Source organism: Prosopis cineraria, unplaced genomic scaffold (assembly GCF_029017545.1).
Source record: "Prosopis cineraria cultivar Desert tree isolate PC_DT_omini unplaced genomic scaffold, ASM2901754v1 PC2, whole genome shotgun sequence".
Lineage (NCBI taxonomy): Eukaryota > Viridiplantae > Streptophyta > Magnoliopsida > Fabales > Fabaceae > Prosopis > Prosopis cineraria.
Window position 1 is genome coordinate 48,223,462 of NW_026555333.1, and position 22,769 is coordinate 48,246,230.

The window sequence follows — 22,769 nt, forward strand, 5'->3', positions numbered from 1 at the left end:
TTCTGCCAATGACAGACAAAAGTAACAATAGGACTAATGGCAATTTTAAGCCTACTTGAAATGTGTTTGAAAAGGATACGAAGTACTGATATTTATGGTTAGATAAAGTAGAAGGCTGCACATGTACCCATCATCAGATTAAATGGTTCCCCTGTCATTCTTTTTTGCAATTTCACACGTGTAAAAGTTGCTAACCTACTGCTCTATCATAGGATAGAACCCTTTACAAGATCCCTGCATCCTGTAGCTTGCTTCTGTAACTTTGTTTTTTACATTTAACTGTGATTGGCTCTTAAATATGATATAGAACCAAAGTCCATCAGCCAAATCAAATATCCCCAAGCTCAATTCTAATATAGAAAACACAGAAACTAAAAATTTTGCTGTTGAAAGATTTATACAAACTTCTTCCAACTTAGAGAACGCATGTCTGAAGCCAGAGTATGCAGGCAGCTTAAGGACAGTCAGACAAAACATAAACAGTAATAGACGCAAAGGTTATGTGAAATCAATGGAAAACCATAACTTATGCAAGAAGACAGAAGCACACGAATGACATACTGACTTTCAAGAAAGGGCAAAAAGAAAACAGAGAAGAGACAAGGAGTAATATACAAAGATGACAAGATGAGAATAGACACAGATGAGAAGCAATGTACCGACAAATCAATCAAAACAGCTTGCATTGAGGAAGAGAAGCTTTCCTGTGATCAATCAATCGAAAGAGCTTATGCTAGGGTAGAGAAGCTTTCCTCTAATCAATCAATTGAAATAGCTCCTTGGTAAGGCAACGAAGATCAAAAGAGAGCTCGTCGTTAGGGCAAAGAAGAGAGCTCATCGCACACATAGGAACTTATTAGCAAGGCAGAGAAGAAACCGAGCAGAGATGAGAGCTCGTCCTACATAGGATCTCGTTCTAGCAGAGAAGAAAACGAGCATTTAACAATTACTTGAAAAGAAGGGTGTTTCAGTCTTTTCTTGTGACACCAAAATACCACTTAAGTATTTTGGGACTTCATTGGCCTTTTAGAATTACTTGGGACTTAACTGATATAAAATTAATCTTTTGGGACTTGATTGTCATTTTCCCTTTGTCTTATCCTCCTTTGGAGGTTGGGAGGCCGACGCTCCGTCTCGCTATTTCTTTTCCGGTTTTCCCTTACCCGGGGTTGCCATCTCTCCGACATCATCAGACTAGCTCCTTCTGGCGGTAAATTCTCCAACGTCTCGCTTGTAAGTCCGTCTCTCTCTTTCCTTAATTACTCGATATTGAAGTTTACATTATATATAATTTTGTGGGGCGAGTTGTTTGACCTGTGCCGATTTGGCTATTATCTCTTTTTCTGCTTTGTCTTTCCTCCAACGCTGGGATCTTTAGATGTTTTTCTTCTGGAAATTGTTGTTTATTTATTCATTTCCATGCTACTGCCTGTTGAGCTTCGAATTCCTACCTTTTCCCTTTTTTACAATTCCCATAATAAGTGGGAATTTTCTGCCCTTGTGTTGAATAAGGAGTCACTATATTTGATGGTTGTTAGAGAAATGGAAAGAGCTCATAATTTGGCTATATGCTTATTGGGTTTCCCATTTCCGTTCGAATTCGAGTCCTCTTATTGGATGTTTTGAGCTAATAAATTTGCAAAAAAAAAAAAAATCTATAGAATACATTCTAAAATATTGTACTCAAGTTTTTGGCACTTTTTTTTAAGAAATTATTAAAAAAAAAAACTAACGTTTATTCAACCATTATCTGTGATCTGGATAAGAGAATTAGGTGCCATAAGGCGCTTGCTTCATACCCAGAAAACGTGCTTGACTTTTGGCGCCTGACTTTTACCAGCATGAGAGGTGCTAAAAAAAACTTTGCCTCTATGGTACCCAATGCCAAGACAAGCCCTTTTAATAACATTGCTGGTGGATCTAACATTGTATCTTAACGCGGATAATAAAATAATTTATTTTGTTCTAGGATTTCAAGGATTCTTGATGTGCATGTGGCATTAGTTCTTTGGGGAAGAATTTGTTAATTTATTACCCTAGCAAAGGCATTTTTTTAACACAAGAACAAAGTTGTGAAAAAAAAAAAATAAAAGGTCATATTTTACACTGTCTAATCAAAATGTTGAGTAACAGAGTAAGAGGAAAGGAGAGCAATGATAATCAACTTCTTATCACTGTTTACTTATTTTGGGGCCTTCACTTTGTGGGCATATTATTAATAGTTGATCCACTTGGTCGCATTGTTTTTTTTGCTAATGCTTCCATGGGTGCATCAATGAACTAGCTTGATTCCTTTTGGTTAATCTTTGCAGGCATTCTAGCTTGCTAGATGGCTATATGAATATTGCAATGGAACAAACAGAAGAGTATGTCAATGGGCAATTGAAGAACAAATATGGAGATGCTTTTATTCGAGGGAATAATGGTTGTTATGGTGATGTTTCATATTAGCATTTGATTTATTTTACTGCAACGAGTAATAATTGAAATATCTTACATCGATCCAGTTCTATACATCAGTACATCGAAAAGGACTCACACAGATGGGGCTTAGATTATGACTTTGTGCTGCTATTTCACAACTTTGGTTTCGGAAGACTGCTGATTGGCTATTACATTTCCAGGTTATTGCTTACAGGTTTTGATTCTTATATTTAAGCTGTACACTTCCTTCGTGCTTGTTAATTGTGCATATCCCTGACAAAATGAAACAATTTGTTCCCGAAAAGGTTGTTCTGCAAGCTCTAAGATCCTCTTCATTCACGTGAATGTAGAGGATGCATTTAGAGAAACATTGAAAACTGTTATTGTGTGTGGTGCCCACACCCTCCGTTAGATATTTGGATAGAGGGCAGACATATCATATTTAGGTGAGGCTTATTTGTCTACTTTTTCTCTAGCATTCTCAACATTCACTTTGTGAATTGGGAGAGGCCCTAAATTTCTAGCATTGCTGTACTTCAGTTTTCAGGGTTTCTGACAATATTAGTCACATTTGTTGTGTAAGGGCGTTTATTTTTTTCCCTTTAGAGCATTCTACATGCTCGGAATGTTCCCTCGAGTAGTCATGTTCAGTATTTTCATAAAAATTGATTAATGTCGTATTAGCGTTGACGAATCAGCCTAAGATTTTTTTAGATAATTTCAAGTTCATATTGAATGTTATAAACATTGACCACTCGCTTAAGATGGTATACTATAAACTAGCTTAGGTGGGGAATCGTATAAATGTGAAATAGATCTAGGTATAACCGAAGCTGGTAATAGACACGCTGTGTTTGGATTACCTCCCCTATTGAGATTAGGGTGGTCCAAACCTCGCTTAGGGGGTCAAAAGATCTTACTTAGATTAAAATCTTGTTTGAATAAAAAAAGTAGCTAAATAGATGGTAAGGCTAAACAAGTGTTATCATATGGAAACTGAGAAGAGTAGCTTTTTAACGTGCCGTGGGGTGTAGTGTTGGGATATTGGCATATTCTTTTCTCTCTACTCATATCTTCACTTCTAGATTGCTACTTCTCTCTTTGCTCAGTCTCCCATTTTCACAAGCTCTGTCTTCACCTCCTTGCCATTGTTGCTGACCGCTCATTGTGCTTGCTGCTGTTTCTGTTAGAGGAAGTCTAGGATGTCGTGACAACTTGTAGGTTCCATCGAGATTGCTTTGTCCCTTATTTTCTTCTTGTGCTGACTGTGTTGCGCGATATCAGTCAAGATTGTTGGATCTTGTCTTTGCTTTCCTTGGTCCTCGTTCGGTGCTTGCCATGATTGTACTCGCTGGATTAGCTCTCTGTTGTTGTTACTGAATTCATAGAAGCAAAGGAAACCCCCCCCCCCCGGCGGAAACAAAGCGAAAGCTTAGCCAGGACAAAGAAGAAAAAGCTGCACTCCTTGAAGTTATAGGATGTTGATTCGATGAAGAAAAAGTTGCTCTGTTGATATTGATTTGCTTGGAGTTTGCTAAGGGAGCTTTGATTCGTTGGTCCTGGTGGCTGTCTTTTTGCCCTCTGTGAACAGTGTCTATATTCTGGATATTTTCTTTTCTTTTCTTTTTTGTTCTCTCTTTTTTTCTGTTTATTTTTAATTTAGTTTTTACTTTTCCTTTCTTTTTAATTTTGAATTGAGCTTGGTGCTTGATCACCTTTGGATATACTTTAATTTTCATTACTTTTTCTTTTCTTTTTTGTTTTGCCCATTGGGTGTTAATTAGTAATTATTGAATTAATTTTTCCAGTTAAGTGCAATGGATTGGAGAATTAACATTCAATTATATATTCATATCTTTTCGTTGTATTACTGGAAGAAATTCACAAATTATCGAAATCCATGAAAAATACTGATGAAAATTTTTTAATTTATCAATTTATTTTATATTTTTAATTCTACTTTTCCTAAAAGAAAGTATTTTTTAAGTTTAATTTTTTTAAAAAATATATCAAATTAGTTGCAAAAATATATATATATATATATATAAAATTTTATGTTCATTTTAATTATTATATATTTCAACTAATTTTTGAATTAAGTTATCCAAATAAACTTTAACTTATCCAATTGACTTGTGATAAAAACAGTATTTAAATATAAATCACATTAAAGTTATAAGCTTTTATCCTAATCTCAATTTTAATTTGCTAATCTCAATTGGTTTTATTTGGAGGGGACAATGTTTTACCCAAAAATCGTAATATTAACTTTATTTTAATAAGGTTTTTATACTAATTAAATTAGTTAAATTGAGATGATTATTAACGAGACTTTAGAGAGAAAAAAAAAAACGGCCAGGACAATCATAACGAGACTTGTGAATTTAGAATAACTTTTTAATATTTAATATTATCAAAATAATTATTACATACGAGCAACCTATATCTTGATTTCAAGAAAAGATTGCATCCCATACCATTTTCGGATGTAATTATGATTAAATTAGATTTTGGATAATTTATTTGAATACTCAGGCCACACGAAAGCCTGTATGTATAGCGCCAAAAGAGCCGAACAATTTCCAAAAGGAAAGCATAGATACAATGATTAGAAGGGAGACAAACCAAACACTCAACAAAGTCCAATGCACAGGCCCCGCAGCTCCGCCAATTTCATAATTTTGTTATGAATGGGACACAATAACATGACAATTATAACATATTCTCTCCTTCCCACATTATAAAACATTTTTAAATAAAATCACATACTAACAATTTATTATACTTTATAATTTTATTTTTTTCAACACAAAAATGTGAACTTCAAAAAATACCCTTCACCTATTTCATTTATAAAGAACTATTGAAAAGAGAAAATATAATGAAAAGGCTAATATTGAAAAAATATTATTAACAAAACTTCATTTTTATCAAAAATAAACTATGTTTTAAAATTTCAAATCTCTCCCAAAAAAATGTCTCACGATTTGATATGTAAGAAGAAATACCCAGGATAACGCAAAATGACAACCATCATCTATGCTCTAAATTAAGATCTATATTTACCATTAAAGTCTCGTACACAACCCAACCCCCATATTTTGATTATATAATTTTAAGGCATAATCTAAGTCAAAAAGCAAAACTTCCACACATGATTATAAAACATTTACATGCATAACTATAAAGAATATTATGAAAGTATTCCACGGCGAATAAAAAAAAAAAAACGGTGGGGTAACGAAACATGAACATAACGTTGCGGAAGGGGTGCAGCAGGTGAGGTACACATTCCTAGTGACCCAACGTCCTACTTCCTGATTCGGTTAAATTTGTTCACACGATTCATCCTTGTACCCCAGCAATAGTCTTTCTTATTTCTCGTGAGGAGTGGAGTGAAAATCCAATCTTGGCTTCTCCAAGTTGAGCCATTTCCTCTAGTCTAACGCACACAACATTAGGACCTACAAATTTCTTTTCAGGACAGACACTGCAAATCCCCCTCAATGAAATGCCCTCATTTGTTACCACAGCGCAGAGTGCGACTAGGATACTAACTCCAATAGTTACTACATTGTTCCAATCCATTCTTATTAGAAGACATAATAGAACCATAACATCAAACCTATTCTAAACAACTTTAGAAAGTCAAATTGCTACTGAGCAATTGGTTAAAGTCCTACATTCCTTTGCTTTAAGAATAACAAGTGGTTAGAAGACTTACAAAAGTTTGTGCTTCTGTAAGTTCCCAAGTGACCAATATTTTTCCAGAAATTACCATCTCAAGCAATGATCGAACTCCTCTGCTGACTTAAATATAGAGAACTCTTCCTTATGAGTAGAATGAAGCCATACCAGCATCCCATCAGCATCATGCTTAATTATTTCACGTCATGCCAAAAACACCTGACGGTTATGACCCAAACAATTCAGGGATGATAACTACCTCATCCACCATAGACAACCGTCTGAACCAATGTATCACCCATTTCATCTCCATCATACCTTCATATAACGTCATGCAGCATTCTAATAGTTGAGCCTAGAAGATTTGCAAAGAAAATGATAGAGACAACACACAAGATGGAAAAAGACTGTCTAGACCCAGCTTGGCATTGGGCTTCATTATGGGAGCTCTGCACTTTGAAAAAGCAGCCGCTTGGCTGGAGACATATAAATGAATTTTGGGGGGGCAAAATTGTTTTGACGTGGTATAAGTTAAGTAAAGTACTTTTATCCTTCCCCATGCAGTGTCAAGAAAAATCTTCAAAGCCACAGTAGTACTAAACAGGGCATTAACCAACCCACAAATTATATGTTAACAGCTAATTCAAAATCCAAACAAAATTTGGAACTCCACTTGTTAATGCATGGAGAATAACCCCGAAAATCAATTAAAAACTCCTGAAAGTTAAAAAGGGAATTTCAATAAACTAAAACCTTTCCAAGCAATAGCAGCAGAAAAAATAAGTCATACCAATGGAGAACATCAAGGATAGTAGGACCAATGCATCCATCCAGGACAAAATTCACAAAAGGGAGAGCAACCCACCCAAGTGACCACTTCTCACCTTGGATAGATGTTTCAAAGCTCCATCAGTGGTTGCAGATGTCAAACTATGAAGAGGGGACCAGTTGTTCAGATACGACATGGTGTAATAGGTCATAATCCAGGTCAACGCTCAGCATATGCCAAAGTTATGAAAGAAATAACCTCTGCTGCTTGTCAAGAATGTTGTTGAAAAACATAAGCCGTATGTAAATGGTTCACCACATCAAATATAGTTCATTTTTCTACTTCATTGGAAAAACAAGAGAAAAGAGGATCGAGGCAAAAAACTATGGCCTTCAAATTGAATGTGACGTTAAAATGTGGACATTCTACTAAAATCAAAAAGCACGAAAAATTCACAAATCAATTCCCTCAAATTACCAGAATGAACTTTCATGCTTAACAAATACGTAGAGAATAATAACAACTAAAAGGATGGAAAAATCTCATAAATCATGGCTGAAACCCAGAGGCACGTGTAAAACATAAAATACTTGAATTTTCAGCCTCCAATAAAAACAAAGTATTCCAAACCATCTCGCTGTCATGGGCTTTCAATGTCAAGCAACCACAAATTGCATTGCTATAGCTTTTTTCTTTTTTTCTTTCTTTCTTTTTTTTTTTTGGGGGGGGGGGAGGGGGGAGTCCACACGTTTAAAAATATTGCATAAAGTTTTCTCTGCCTCAAAATTCAACCTGATCCTCAACAGCATTTCAAGTAGAGGCACTACATTGCTTAAAAAAACTTGTCACAGGGAAAATGTACTTGATATCAAGAAAATACAAGTTTCAGAATCTGGTTCTTTTAGAGATCAAATGGTGATGATTCATTACAAATTTAAAGGATGCATTTGAATAGTGCTGGGAACTTCAGAAGAATCAGCAGAGTCCAAAACTAAATGATTGATGCATCTATGAGGTATCTGCACAATGAATACATAAAGCATAAAAAGAGTAATTTCATTAAAAATATCCAGTAGAAAGGCAGATACAATAGTAAAGTTATGAAAGCCATACCAATGGTACTGCAAAAAAGATTTTCATGTTATATTTGTTACAAACCACAATACAAACAAGGTAATGTTTGTTTTAAAACAAGACTGATGAAAACATAAATAAATGATAAAACAGTAAAATGCAAGCTTCTGAATGTTGTTTGGCGAGGATAAAACTCAATACGTCAAAGCTAAATGTTCATTGAACTTGGAACAGAAAGCATTAACATTTATTGTTTCAATTTTCCTTCTTGCGGCCTGATATGAATGCAAATAAGAAATTTTAAAAACAAAAGACTAATATGAGAAAACTCAGGAAATGGTGAGCACACTTACTAAATATAAGGACACAATTATGGCTGCTAAATTGCAGGAGTGCTAGCCTGACTATGCAGAGGGCCAGAAGCAACATGAAATCATGTTCCTAGTGATGAATAGAGTTGTAAATGGTCTCTACTAGCTAAGGCATGATTCAACACTGGATAGCAGGCTCATTCAGCAAGTCAGACATCACTAGACCAAAAACCACTAACTGGGGACAGTATTTTATTTTTTAGAGCAATAAAGAGAAACTAACTTTAAATATAGAATCAATCAGACAGCTATATCTACAAGACAACAGATAGATATTACTCTCAAGATTAACCCATCATATTCTCACCAACTTTAATCCATGGAAATTTCATCATTTTGCTTTCCAGACTGGGAAAAATAATATGCACTATGTGAATTTAGAAGGTAAGTAGGCAGCATCTAAGCAATGTGCCCTGCTACAAATTCAAACTTTCCTGAATTAAAGATGTATGATAACATCAAAAGGCAACGGCAACCTGACCAAATGTCCCTTTGTACAAGGACTAGCATTGGTTGAACACCCAGTCATGGGAAATCCTTGATTATCTGTAACACTTATAAACAACAGCTAGCAAACATGAAAACACCCTTATAAGATATCTCTTACACCCAAAAAGAAGCATGCATCCATAATTGTTGCATGCTTAGATAACACCTTTATAAGATTTTACAATATTTATTCAATAAAGAAACACGCAACCACTCACTGTTGCAAGCTTAGAGGACATCTTTAAATGATTTCAGAAGATATATTTCATAGACCTGTAAAGTGATCCATCAACAACCATGGTAGATAAAAGCATCCCGACATAGTTCACGTCACTCTTCTCTAGGGCTTTAACCATCACCCTCCCTTGTGATGTTAAAAAAAAAAAAAACCACCTCACTTTATCGCATGTCAATAACATTGCTCCATATTTTTGTCCTCCCGTCTAAGAGAACGAACTATAACAAGGATATTCACAAAAATTGACGACAAAAAACAATATATTTCACATATAACACAAGACCACCTCATTCTCTACAAAACATAGTCCCAAATTAGAAAATTCAACCAGCATATATACATGGACAAACCATAGAGGACCTCAGTTCTAAAATATCAAAGACAGCATATCCACCAATTTACAAGTTAACAATTAATACACATTCTGTCTTTTATCCTTTAGCATTCTGACTCCAAAAGCAAACACCCAATTTAATTGCTTGAACTGAAAAGGGAATTCAGACAGGAGTAAAGCAAATACTGATCCAGATGTCTAGGTTTCGCTAGAAAAAAAGTACTTGTCGCATTCATAAATAAATACTTAGCATGAAGAATGCACCTAAGCATAAGCTCCCTCTAAAAGGAAATCATTTATCCCCTATTGCACAGCACTGATTAGCCACAATACCAAAATTTTTTAAGATAAACAACGTGACTAGCGACCCTTTTGCAATGGACATTTTCTTTCTTAATTGAAATGTGAATAAATTTTGCAACTCAAATTCTTTTGGCAATAGTCAAGTTAATTTTGAAATTACTAGAAAGCAATAATTACATCATGGTCAAAGGAAGCAATATGCTCGACGCACCACCCACATTAATCCATAAGTAAATTCTTTTAAAGGAAAATGTTTGATTTCTTCACATTTTCAGGGGGCGTCGGAACTAAAAATATGAAACAGTAAAAAGAAACTGCCAAAAATACTCGTTCAATTTATATAGATGTTCCCCCACACTATCTGTCTCTTGTTTTACAGTACAGTGTCATCATCAGTTTCATGTTATGCGTTATAAAACATTTTCATTTTTTGGCACATACAAAAGAAAACAGTTTTCATGAAAAACAAGAGTAACCTTAAAACGGAAAAAAATCAGCAGCAAATAGATTTGGAAAATGCAAGGCTACCCAAAGCTTGACTCACCTAATGACCCATGTAAGGAGCGCCAGGGCCAGGATGAGGCCTAACACCACTGCTCTGCCCCATTTGTGGATTCTGGTACCCCCCTTGCATTCCTGGTTGGTTCCCGTAGCCCACAGCAGGTTGATTGACATATCCAGCAGGGGGCCCAGCCTGGTTTGTGGGGGCACCACCAAGACCTCCAAGCAGGTTACCCAGCCCTAGCCCTGCACCTTGGGTGGTGAGCAAAGCAGTCAAGGCCTGCCCAAGTGCCGGATTCAGTCCCTGTGCTGCCACTCCAGGATTGAAACCGACAGAAGGAGCTGAGGGCGCCATTAGGTGTCCGGGTCCCGGTCCATGCCCGCCAGACTGATACTTAGTTTTCTCCTTTCTTGACTGGTAATGAGGCTGATGATGATGAGAATGATGCTGCTGCTGGTGATGTTGATATCCCTTGTTTCCCTTAGGACCATCAACAGCCTTCTGACAATACAATGTATGCCCTTCAAAGTTTTTGTGAGGTTCTTCCAAAGCCTTCTTTGCACTCTCTACTGACTTGTATACAAACAATGCAAATCCCTTCGGCTTCCCCGTCTGCTTATCAAGACCCAAGGGACCATCCTCTATCTCCCCAAATTGACCGAAGAACTCAAGCAATTTTTGGGGATCCAGTTCTGCACTTACATTGCTAACAAAGATCTTCCTTTGAGTATATTCAGACACCGGTGGGGCCACTGTAGCAGGTGAGGGGACTGGTCCAGCGGAGGCCAATTGACACGATGTTGTACGGTTCCCAATCTTTTTCTGCGGCTGTTTCAGCGCCTTTCGAGCGCCACTTCGGTGCTTGAACAAGATGAAGGCATAACCTTTTGATTTCCCAGAGACCCTATCGATGACAGCCTTGCAATCCTCAATCTCACCATACTTCCCAAAAACACTCGTAAGGGTTTCCGCAGTGGTGTCCCAGCCAAGACCGTGGATGAAGATTTTTCGGTGGGCAGGATCGACGTCCGCCAGCTGACGGACGTTGTCGATAAAATCCGGGTACTTCTCTGCAGCTTGCTTGACAAGAGAGTAGAGCTGCTCCTTTGTAAAAGGCTCAAGAAGCTTCTCTAAAGGCTCTTCTTCGTCCAAAACCTCATCATCATCATCGTTCTCGTTGCCTTCCTCGGCTCCATTCGCATCAACCTCAGCTGATTCAGATGGGGCAGCACCGGTTACAGCTTCCGCTGTTTCTCGGCGTTCAACAACCTGCTCTTGAGGGTGAACTTCTGGAGATACACCTGCATCCGCGTTTTCTTCCAATTGTACATCTTCCTGATGCGTATCATCATCCACAGCCATCGTTTCGTGTCCCTGGTGCTCTTCTTCCAGGGTTGCTTCCGGGTTTGGTTGTTCGTCAACTCTAACTTCCTCATGGATTTGCTGTTCTTGGGTTTGTTCTTGTTGTGCAGGTTGTGAATCAGATGTCTTAGCAGATTCGATCTCAGATGATCGAATCTTTCGCTTCTTGGCCATGGCGGTAGAATGGCGTTTTGGGACTTGGAAGACGAGCTAGGGTTTGAAGCAGAGAAAATAGAGAACGGAAAATCGTTTTATCAAACTCCGAACACAAATAAAAAATGACTTTTACCTGTTAATTATGGATGTGAGCTTTCGCCATTTCTTTTTTCTTTGTTTTTTTTTTTTTTCCCTGGCCGGGCCAGAGCCATACAGGACCCAAAAGACACAATGTTATAGGCGAGTACTATGCTAAGTTGCTAACCTTTTTTCCAGTCTATGAGTGCCGGATGCGAACGTCATTCTGGTATTTCATATTACCTGAATGCATTAAAAATAACAGTTTTGAGTTTTACTGTCTAATTTTCAAACATTCAATCTTATTTAAAAGAAAATTTATTCACAATTCCTTGTAGTCTATCTCAATTTTATATTAAATAAACTAGTGTATTTTCCCTTCTTATTCTGAAAACCACGTTGTTGTCCCAAGGAGGGGTTTTTCAAAAAATAATAATAATAATAAAAATAAGAAAGGCCGCAAGAAGAATAGTACAAAGGTAACAATTAAGTTATATCAACATTTAAAAAACTATCAAGTCAATCTATATCATTGTTAGTTTCTTTATAGATATAATCAAGAGTGATTATTTAATCTTTTATAATAAAATTTTTAATTTTTATAATTGCTTTAGAGAGAGGGTGATTGTCATTAAAATTACAATAAATAAGTGAAAGAGCTTAAAAAGAGTTGGTGTAAATATTAACTTTTAAAAACTTGCTCATCCAACATGAATATAGTAGATAAATCTGCACTCGAATGATGCACTTTGATGTAACCATGTTTTGTTGTCTTTGTATCTACATATATAAGCATTTTTACTCGGAAATCAAAAATGGAAATTGGTTGTTTGCAATTATAGAGGCCAAGAATTGCTTCTTCAGGCATGACGTTTTGTTGTGTGTGTGTAAAGAAGGAAGTGCATGTTCACAATTTATTGAGTCTTAAAAAAATAAATAAAAATATTTTATTAAAAAAATGTGTTATCTACATTTTTTTTTCAAAACATTATTATTAGATAAATTAACTCATTAATCAAAAAAAATCGTGTGCCCAAAAAATATGGAACAAATTCTTGAAAATTTGAGAGTATGATTAATTCACATTAATGTACGAAGAATTTATCGTTAATATATGATCGTATATCATTGACAAATATAATAAATCAATCATAATGCAAAATATAAGAGATATTGGGTTATTTGTGTTCGTTGGGAACAATAAATTACCAAACGTGCCGGAGACGTTGAGTCTCAATTGATAACAAAAGGTTTCTGGACTCCCTTACCATAGTTTACCTGAAAAGGTAAAAGATACACAAGAGTTGAAATAACAAGTGTTTAATTAATGCTAAAGGATTACAAAGCATTAAAGATTACAAGACTAAAAACGAAAGTAAAGTTACACGTAAAATCTATCTTATGAATCAAAGAACTATAGATGTGAAAATGTCAGTATTGGATAAGTGTTGTTGTCCTCTTTCTTTATGATTTAATCCTCCTTTTATAATGATTAAGCTGTGGCAGTTGCTTCCATGGAATTTAGAACTTATTAGCAGAATATTAGGGATTCCTTATACACGGTCTGCGAAATTCATGGCATAGTTTATTAGCAATGAGTTCCATTATTTAACGGTTAGCCCATGCCTTCGAGATACTCGTGAATAATTGTCATGTTTTCACAAAATTTAGGGCTCGTTGAGGTTATGGTTTTACGCACCAACGATCTAAGTAGTTGCTTCGAAACTTAAAGGATTCGAGAACCTGTGTTCATCTAACTAAGTTATTCTCTTAAGATCTAGACTAGCCCTTTTTGTTTAGATTGCTGATTAGGCCTAACTCTTTAGTTACTCAACCCACTTTAGATTATGGCCCTTAGTAAGTGACATTTCAATGTTAGCCCAAACAATGCCCCTCGCGTACTAGTGGCTGGTAACTGTAAGCCATGTGGCACATTTGAAAGAAGACCTAAACATCGCTTCATCTCTGTGCGCCTTCTTGTAAATATAAATTTTTAGGGTAAAGGGGCAAATATACCTACAAAGTGGTTAGCTAATGACACCCAGTATTTTAAAGTGAGGAAAAGGGTAAAAATACTCCTAACATTATATGAATGGGTACAAAAGTGACCAAACCGTTAACTTTGACCTAATGCATTAACTTTGATCATTAAATACTGACGTGCATGCCATATGTCAACCTTTGCTGACGTGAACTAATAAAGGGACAAAAATACTCATGAAGTCATCAGCCAAGAGCAAAAATATATATAATATTACTAAAGTTGGTGCAAAAATAACCAATCCATCAAATCCCTTAAATATTGACCGTTTGGTTGACATCTAAGTAGAAGTTAACTATTTTTTTGCTAATGTAGACTAAAAATATTCCCAAATAAATTTTTACGAGTGTTGATTGATCATCATATGAGTACATATACTTAGTAACCAATCTATCAAAATTTATGCCACATGATTTCTTTCCATCGTCACATATCTCACCCCCTTCCTTCCTCCCTTTTCACTCATTTTTTTTTCTGCAAAACTTAATATTCAACATAGTGAGATAGGTTATACACATTGAAAGATCGAAATTAAGCACACCTCTTACACCGCACTACTTTAAGAATATTGTTACAACCTTAAGCAATTTCATGTATAATAGGTTCAAAATTTTCAATTAGCTTGCACCACTACTGTAAAGAAACAAGCAATTTAATTTGATATTTGGTCAAAACGACATTTTTTCATATGATATTCATATAATGATCGATTAACCTTTAGAGAATTTCATCTAGAATATGTTTTGTTCGTTCAGCAAAAAATGGTCAACTTCTACTTAGGTATCAACCAAATGGTCAACATTTAAAGCATTTGATGGATTGGTCATTTTTGCACCAAATCTGATAACATTCTGGGTATTTTTGCTCCTGGTCGACGACTTCATAGATATTTTTGCCCCTTTATTAGTCCACATCAGCAAAGGCTAACACGTGGCATGCACAATCAACATTTAATAATTAAAGTTAACAATGTTAAGTCAAAGTTAACAGTCTGATCACTTTTGCACCCACTCATATAACGTTATGAGTATTTTTGCCCTTTTCTTCATTTTAGGATATTGGGTACCCCTAGTTGACCACTTTGTGAGTATTTTTGCCCTATTATCCAAATTTTTATTTCTTTTCTTTGCCATTCCTTTTGTTTTCTTTACCATTTCTTGAACCTTAAGCTTTTACTATCCTTATTCCTTTAATTTCTCTGTTCAACAATGGCTTCCTCCTCTATTTCTGCCACTTCTTTTGTCGCTCCCCCTAATATTCCTGTCAGGAGCTTACTCAACTCTTTAATCACAATCTAAAATCTTGTCACCCTTTTAGGAGGACTTACTACAGTAAATACTTCACCTTAAACTTGCATTTCTTTGAATTAAGTTCTTCGTCTAATGTTTTCCCCTTTCTTTTTTGGTAAGATTTTTGTCTTATGTCTGATTCTTGCATATTTTAAGGATAAATGTTGATCACATTGTACTTTGTCTTTTTAGCACCTCTCCTGGAGCTTTCATATATCTAATCAGAGTGACATTGGGTATTTAACCATTGCTCCTGACCCATCAGAGGTGATAGTACCCACTCAACAGAATTCATAGCCTCTAACCTCAATTCGTGACCTTATGTTGGCCTAGATGACCTCGACCTTTACTAAATCCTCTTACCAAAAGCTCCACAACTGACCCCAATTTCCTCATCCATGGACTATCTGGGTTAAATGCTTAAAGCCAACTTATGAATTATAGTGGAAGGACATAGGCTTTTTTGACCTAATCCAACTTTTGTTAGCTGAAGTTGATATACCTATTAACTTGCTAACGGCCATTTTGAGTTTTTGGGCTCCTAGTTGCAATGCCTTCCTTTTCGAGCTCAACCCCATATCAATCATACTTTAGGATGTGTTTATGTTCTTAGGGCTATCAATTACTAGAGAGGAGAACTTCTTTGCCATCCCTAAGAGGCATGAGTCTTATGTCACTCTGTCTGTTGAACTGGAATCCAAGATTTGGGGTGACGCGTCTTATACATAGATCATAGAGCTATCTTTGGAGAAGTCATCTATGAGCCCATGACCCTTACAGAGCATTTGGTTTTCATCTAGATCTTATTAAGTCAATAAATCTTGGCCCCGAGGGGAGGAAAGCCTATACAATTCCATCTATGAGTCGCTCAATCCTTACTTAGGAGCAACCAATTGGCCCTGGGTACCATCTTTCTTTGTCGTCTTTATGATGGGCCTCTATGGTTTTTAAAGATATGGACAACCACCGACTTCCCCTGCTTCATCAAGAGTCTTTGCCTATAGAGTCAAGCATCTCTCATCCTTTTATTGGTTTGCTGAGTGCTTTCCCTCTAGAAGAGATGAAAAACTTCTTTGAATTTTTGTATTGGCAGAATTGGTCCTTGCAAAGGACTTTAAAGCCTTTCAATGTTTTGAATTGCCATCCTCCTCCTTGGTATAGATTTTGGTGGATTAGAAGAATAAACCTACTTCTTTGCTCAGGGACGAGATCTTTCTCTTGACCACCATGCCTAGAAAGATGTGGCTTCCTTTCACTACCTCGTCCTCCAAATCCTTAAAGTTTTTTCTAGAATTTTATCACCCCTAACTAGTAGTAGGCCGGTTCAAACTTAGCCAGTGTATACCTTATAGTTTATCTTCTTGAGTCAATATGGAGTTGCTGGACAAATATGCCATCGATCGGGTAGCCATTCCACACACTACCCAAAAGTAGTGTAAGGTGGAGCAAGTGGACCTGGATGCCTATCTTTGTTTTAATAAGTGGTAGCCCTAGTGTTCAGATGTATCGTAAAGAGCTATACCAGTAAGTATCGTTTATTATTTATGTCTTTTTCTCGTTATATTGCTTATACATTTTGACATATTTCTTGCTTTTTGTAGACCTGGATTGGGCACAATCTCCCATATTGGTAATTTCTTAAGGGGCAATATTGATGCTCCTACTACTTCTGCAACCAAGATAGTCCCTTTGATAGGGGCCGTGGTCGGGGAAATTAAGTAAGATGATGCCTCCTCACAGGTATTTGTCCCCAAGAAGCCAAGACTTAAGAAAAGCCATTCCTCGGGTGCACAAGAAAAGGGGAGGAAGCTGATAAAAGGAAACAGGCCCTATCCCCTTCAGTATTGCCAAACCCTAAGAGAAGGAAAAAGACATCGTCCCTTTTAGTGGTCTCTAAGAAACCTCCTCTTTTACTTTCTTTGATTGATTCCAGTGTTAAAGGGGACATTATCTCACAAAAATGTTCCTGCTTCATAATTCTTTCAGATGATTTAGAGGATGTAGGGTATGTCCTCTTCTACTCGGTAGGTTAAAGGCTTAGGGTTCAGATCCTCAAGTAGCTGCTTCTACTGTAGTCCCTGAGGCAACTCATTGTTCAAAGGGTCAAAGGGCGCTTGATAAGCCTTAAGAGATTACATTCACTATGGCCCTAGAGGTGACTGGTGACTTAAAGGGTCCCGGGGCTCTTGCTGAAGCTTAAGAGGTTGCTTCCACTGTGGCCCTAGAGGCAACTCCCATTGTTACCCTAGAGGGAAGTACTCGGCCTTGAGTTCTAAGATACTCGTTGTGGAGCAATGTAAGCCTGTTGGTGCTGGTACAACAACTGCTAATCTCCTAGTCTAACGATCTTCATAAATCCCTCTAGCTTTTGGTCTAGGTGCCTTTAGACCTGATGAGTCTAAGCCCATTACTCTTGTGGGTCGAGTGAAGAAGCTTTGCACTCTATACTTATCCCTTACTCCATAAACAAAGGCAAGGCTATGGTGGACCCGAATCAAGTATGTTTCCACTCTTAATCTGCATTTATTTATTTATTTATTTTATTACTCCGTTGACTAATTATTTATGTTCCTTCAGTCAATCTTAATGATGGTGGCCCTCACTGATGCTCTTTTGGCCTACCTCTGTATTTTTGATAAGTAGGTTGTCTAGGATGCTTAAAGTCCATCTAATTCCATCTTGGCTGGAACCTTCTATTACTCCATAAACAAAGCTATAAAGAGTTACTCCGGGTCGTGTTAATTGTGGAGAAGGCAGCTCCTTTGCTTGAGTTGGAGTTCCTTTGTCTGTGTAAGATTTGCTTACTTAAACACAATTAATTATCAGTTCCAAGGTAATCAATGGTATAACCCAATAAGAATTATCAAGTTTTCACAATTTTAAATGATCATGTGCATTTTATATTTCCAAATTAGAGTTTAAAACATTTGTGAAAGCCTGGAAAATGAAGGAAGAATCAAAACATTTTCATAAAACTTCAAAATAGTGAACTATGAAGAAAATAGCACATGTGCCATAGTTAATTGCTCCTACATTGCAGTGTGTTGTCTCTGTGCCATGCTCTACAATGTAAGGTGTCATGCGCTATGACTCATTGCACAAATTTAACAGCATTTTGCAATTAAATGATAGCACCAGGGATAAACTTTTAATGAGTTCCATATCTTCATCTGACGTCCAATGGAGGTGATCGAGGTGTCTACAAAAACCTTTTTCCTAGCTCTAGCTAATGGCACAAGTTTAACAACTAAATTATTTTTCTATAAAAGTTAGATATCCAATACAAACTCACTTTTTTTTTCACATTAACTCACAACTAGGGTGCCCAAACTCCAACTAATATGCCAAAAGTCTATACTAACCCTTAGACCACACTTAATGGACTATTTAGGACTCATGCAAAACACTGTAATCAACCAAATGCACATACGTCATAAATTCAACTCTTAATCCCCTCAATTTTACAAAAACACAAGGGGGAGGTAACTTTGCATTAAATCATTAATATTCATTCAAAACAACCCAAAAGCACTTAACCCCACTTATACTAGTACTTTGGCCCTATAAAAGTTTTACAATCACATCATACTAACTTAAGGCACATAATATACATGATTTTCACAACAATAATACAAGTAGTCAAAATAATGAGATAAAATCGTAGTTGGTAAATTAACCATCAAAATACACATATAAGTAAATCCTAGTACAATTTTCATCAGTTCTAGGCTTTTAGTCATTTTTCTTGATCCTGATTCGAAGTGCTAGGACTTGAAAATATTGAAGAATAAAGGGTAAGTACAACTACCCAGTAACTAAAGTCAATTTAGCCTATACAGTTGCATATCAATTAATTATAGATACAAATGGCAATAAAATGAAACATCATGTACATATAGCAATTTTAGCCTTGTCTACAACAATAATAACTATGTCATCATGCAAGCAATGCAAAAATAATAACTAGGCACCCCTTAAACATGTTGGACCATAATAATAACAACCATGTGGTTAAAACTAAATGCATGATCAATGCCAGCCATATACCATCTTGTTACCTCCAACATGAAACTGGTGGCTATTAATGGCTATGTCTGTAACTTAAACTAACCCAATCTTCTACTTGTGAGGAGCTACTAGGTTTAGGTTAACTTACTCGCTTGTGTACTGTAGTTTTCCCTAATACTAATAACCATGAAATGTTGTATTCCTAATCTAGTCTCCCCATGAATTAGTGGAGACTAGTTAGGTTTGAGTTTTTTCAAAGAACAAGTAAGATAGTCATGCTTGAGTGGTATGATTTTCACCCTTTTGTATATATTTCTACTCTATTTTGAATTAATTTATATTTGATTTCAAAATTCAAGCTATTAAAATTGGGATTCCAACTTTGAAAGGTTTATATTTTTAAATAAAGTCATTGTTGGATTGTGAAATGAGTATTCTAATACTTATTTTAAAACTTTCAACTATAGCAAACCTTTGATTTGTCTTTTTCTTTTTACTATGGTTAGTCTTTTAATAACTAGTTGAAGTCAACACTTATGATTTAGTAATCGTATGGTTTAATCCATAGTCACCATAAAGGTTTTGGCTAAGTGATAAGGTAATAAGGAGAACGTTACAGCTAGAAGGGTCAAACAAATGTTTTAGGTTATAATGTCAACACTAGACTTAGGTCCAAAGAGAAGTCGGGTCACTTGGACCTCAAAAAGGGAGAAAATCAAAGAAATATAGGACTGTGCCATATGTCATGGCAAGCACCACATTCATCTCAATGCATGTGTGGTAATTCATAAAGAAGGGACCTCTTTATGCCATGGGCCATGACATATAGTCAAATTTCAACATAAGTAAAGCTTTGCCAGTTTGCAAAATCAGAAGGAAGAAAGTGAGAAAAATGAAAAGAGCACATTAAGGCTCGATATTTTGAATCATTGAGAACATTTTGAAGCTTTTAAATACTAAAGGTAAGTCTCTTATGTCCATTCCCTTCATCCTTCTCCATTTTTCTTGAAGGTTTGAGTTAGGGTTTATAGTGGGATGATGATTTTTGGCCCATAATAGCTATGAGTTTGAACTTATTTATATAAATGGAGTTAATAAGAGTTGTTTATGTTATTCAAACCTAATATTAATAATTAAATGGACTTTGGTAGTTGAAAGGTAATAAATATCCATAAATGGCATTTATTGAGGTTGTTGGAGGAGTTGAAATGTCATTAACAGTGGTTTGAGAGCTTAATGATGCTAGTTTAAACTAAAGGGAGCCAATAAACCCTATCGATAACCTTATATGTGAGGAATTAGAGTTTTGGGAGTTTTAAAAGTGTTGAATACGATGTGGGAATTATCCTAATGGGAATATTAATTATTGTTGATGTGATTAATTGTAAAGTAATTACAACCAGGCACCATTCTCAGAAGAAATTGTATTGAGGGGTGAACATTTAATCTCTAAAAGATTTAATGTGATTGGGGAACAAATTAGTTATGCATTTTCTTGTTAATTGATTATTTATTGAAATGAAATATTTGAAGAACCAAATGATGCTTATAGTCTCATTTTAAAAGCAAATTATGGTAGTGACAAATAATATGATGGGTTTAATTGATGAAAATTAATATATGTATATGTTTGACTATATGATTGTTGTTGTTGAATAAAAGTATGTGAATATATAAATGAGCATATTAAAAGAAAATTTGTGAATTAAGATATGTGTAAAGTATGATTGTGATTGTGAAAAGAGATGAACAAGGTTGTTGAGAAATTACAATGCCATGACCATATGCTTGAAATCCGTATGCAAATGATATGTTGACATTGGGCATGCTATTTGTTGAATATGAGTTGTATTGCATGATTATTTAAGGCAGGAATTCACCTATAAGGAGAGTAGAGATTTCTAAATATATGTGGCAAGTCCACCATTTGGAGCTTGATGGCTTGCCTCTATTTATTCATTCTACTTGTTCTTTAAGGGATTGTTTTACTTGTGCTTTGAGGGACTCAAACTTAATTAGTCTCTACTAGTTCATAATGAGACTAGATTAAGGGCACGATACCCTATTGTTGTTATATATTGAGGAAAATTGTGATTTACAAGTGAGTGAAGTAGCCTTAGCTAAGAAACTCCTTATAAGTAAAAGGCTTAGGTAGTCTTATTACATAAATGAATCCATTAAATAGTCACCAGGCTTATATCATAGGTATCATGAAGTATCATGATAACATTAATCATGTATATTATGTAACGGTCACATAGTTATTATTTTTGTAGTTTCACATATCTTATTTGACTACATGGTTGTTATTGCTATGGTCTTGCATATTATTTGTATGAGGCACATGGTTGATATTTTTATGTTCCCTTTTTGTGAAATTGTGATATATGTAGGTACTTGATCACATGGTTCTTAATTTTGTGGTATTGGCTAGTCATTAGAAAGAGAATTATATGAATTTTGAATGGTAGGTTTTGCTACTTACACTATTATAATTGATTGATGTGCATTTGTATAAGCAAAATTAACTTTAGTTACTGAATGATTGTACCCACTCATTTCTCTTCAATAACCCTATTATTTTCCATCCTTTTGAGTGGCTGTTGTGTTGGATTTAGAGTGGCTGCTTGAACATTGTTGAAAACTTTTGACAATCTTATTTTGTTAGAGTATAGATTTTATCAATGAGTGTGTTTTTTTGTTGACAATATCAATATGTCATAATGGTGATTCTTTTGCTACTCTTAAAGTAATAGTTTCGAGCTAGGGAAGAAAGAATGGATCAAAAATGTTGTTGAATATTTGCAAGTAACGGAGGAAGAATTTCAAGCTAGGGAAGAAAGAAGGGAGGAAGAATTTCGTGCTAGGGAAGAAAGAATGGATCAAAAATGGGCGATGATTATGGCACGGATAAGCAAATTTGAAAAAGGTGGTCCTTCTAAAACCAGTGATGAAGAAGGTTGTGGTGATTTGGAGAATGACTCACAAGAAGATGGTTCTGATGATGAAGAAGATGATGAAGATGATGAGTTCAGTAAGAATGAATTATGATTTCATGTTTTATGTGTTATGACTTTTATTGCCTAGTATTATGAACTTTGCTATAAACAATATGATATAATGCAATTTTTTGATGGTTCAATTATGACATATGTGCTTATATGTCAACTTTTTTTAGTTGTTATCTGTTATTTGAGAAATATTTTAATAGGTTTATAATATAATTTTTAAATCATCAAATAAATAATGATAATAATATAGAGTTCTCACAAAATTTCTTGTAATAAAATTTTGTGAGAATAAATTTCTCATGAAAATTAATTCATCAAATTAGTGAGAAAAACAATTAAACAAACTGTTAGCATTTCTCACGGTGTATTGTTATGAGAGAATTTCTCATGAATATTGTATATAAGAATTTGTCTTACATTTCTCGCAGCATTATTTTAAAAGAAATTCTCTCAGCTTTATTATGCATGAAAATTTCTCATAGAATATTATCATAGGAAATTCTCACAACATCCTTATATGAGAGAATTTCTCATGCCAATAATATGTGAGAAGTTGTCACAAATTTATATTAAAGGAAATACTCTCATAAAGTTTCCGCAAGAACTTCTCACAGATTTTATCTCAGTAAGTCT

General features: G+C 35.4%; 3 protein-coding genes across 6 annotated transcripts; 2 read left to right on the forward strand and 1 right to left on the reverse strand.

The window, feature by feature from the left end:
• Window positions 1–426: 426 nt before the first annotated feature.
• LOC129302841 (sm-like protein LSM36B) lies at window positions 427–4,178 on the forward strand. The gene is made up of 4 exons (XM_054941704.1): window positions 427–441; window positions 1,199–1,233; window positions 2,313–2,425; window positions 2,508–4,178. The coding sequence occupies exons 1-4, from the start codon at window positions 427–429 to the stop codon at window positions 2,552–2,554; spliced, it is 210 nt and encodes a 69-aa protein (XP_054797679.1). The 3' UTR covers window positions 2,555–4,178.
• Window positions 4,179–5,582: 1,404 nt separating this feature from the next.
• Window positions 5,583–11,829, reverse strand: LOC129301868 (UBP1-associated protein 2A-like). Of its 4 annotated transcripts, none has more exons than XR_008591106.1 (3): window positions 10,234–11,829; window positions 6,996–7,143; window positions 5,583–6,330 (listed from the first exon to the last, which is right to left on the reverse strand). XR_008591106.1 is itself a non-coding variant. In XM_054940483.1 (2 exons), the coding sequence occupies exon 1, from the start codon at window positions 11,725–11,727 to the stop codon at window positions 10,234–10,236; it is 1,494 nt and encodes a 497-aa protein (XP_054796458.1). In that variant the 5' UTR covers window positions 11,728–11,829; the 3' UTR covers window positions 5,583–7,143. The 4 variants fall into 4 exon arrangements, 2 of the variants coding, with proteins under 2 accessions (XP_054796458.1, XP_054796457.1); XR_008591105.1 differs by having other exon boundaries at window positions 5,583–6,429; XM_054940483.1 differs by having other exon boundaries at window positions 5,583–7,143.
• On the forward strand, window positions 11,737–22,176 carry LOC129302842 (uncharacterized). The gene is made up of 2 exons (XM_054941705.1): window positions 11,737–11,801; window positions 21,876–22,176. The coding sequence occupies exons 1-2, from the start codon at window positions 11,737–11,739 to the stop codon at window positions 22,174–22,176; spliced, it is 366 nt and encodes a 121-aa protein (XP_054797680.1).
• The last annotated feature ends 593 nt before the right edge of the window (window positions 22,177–22,769 follow it).

Excerpts from the sequence above, each read along its gene's own strand:
- LOC129302841 (XM_054941704.1), top strand. Across the intron at positions 1,234-2,312 it reads AATTCTCCAACGTCTCGCTT|GCATTCTAGCTTGCTAGATG; the intron begins GTAAGTCCGTCT and ends TAATCTTTGCAG. Across the intron at positions 2,426-2,507 it reads TTTTATTCGAGGGAATAATG|TTCTATACATCAGTACATCG; the intron begins GTTGTTATGGTG and ends ACATCGATCCAG.
- LOC129301868 (XM_054940483.1), bottom strand. The coding sequence starts at position 11,727 with ATGGCCAAGAAGCGAAAGATTCGATCATCTGAGATCGAATCTGCTAAG.
- LOC129302842 (XM_054941705.1), top strand. The coding sequence starts at position 11,737 with ATGGCGTTTTGGGACTTGGAAGACGAGCTAGGGTTTGAAGCAGAGAAA. Across the intron at positions 11,802-21,875 it reads AAAATAGAGAACGGAAAATC|TAATAGTTTCGAGCTAGGGA; the intron begins GTTTTATCAAAC and ends CTACTCTTAAAG.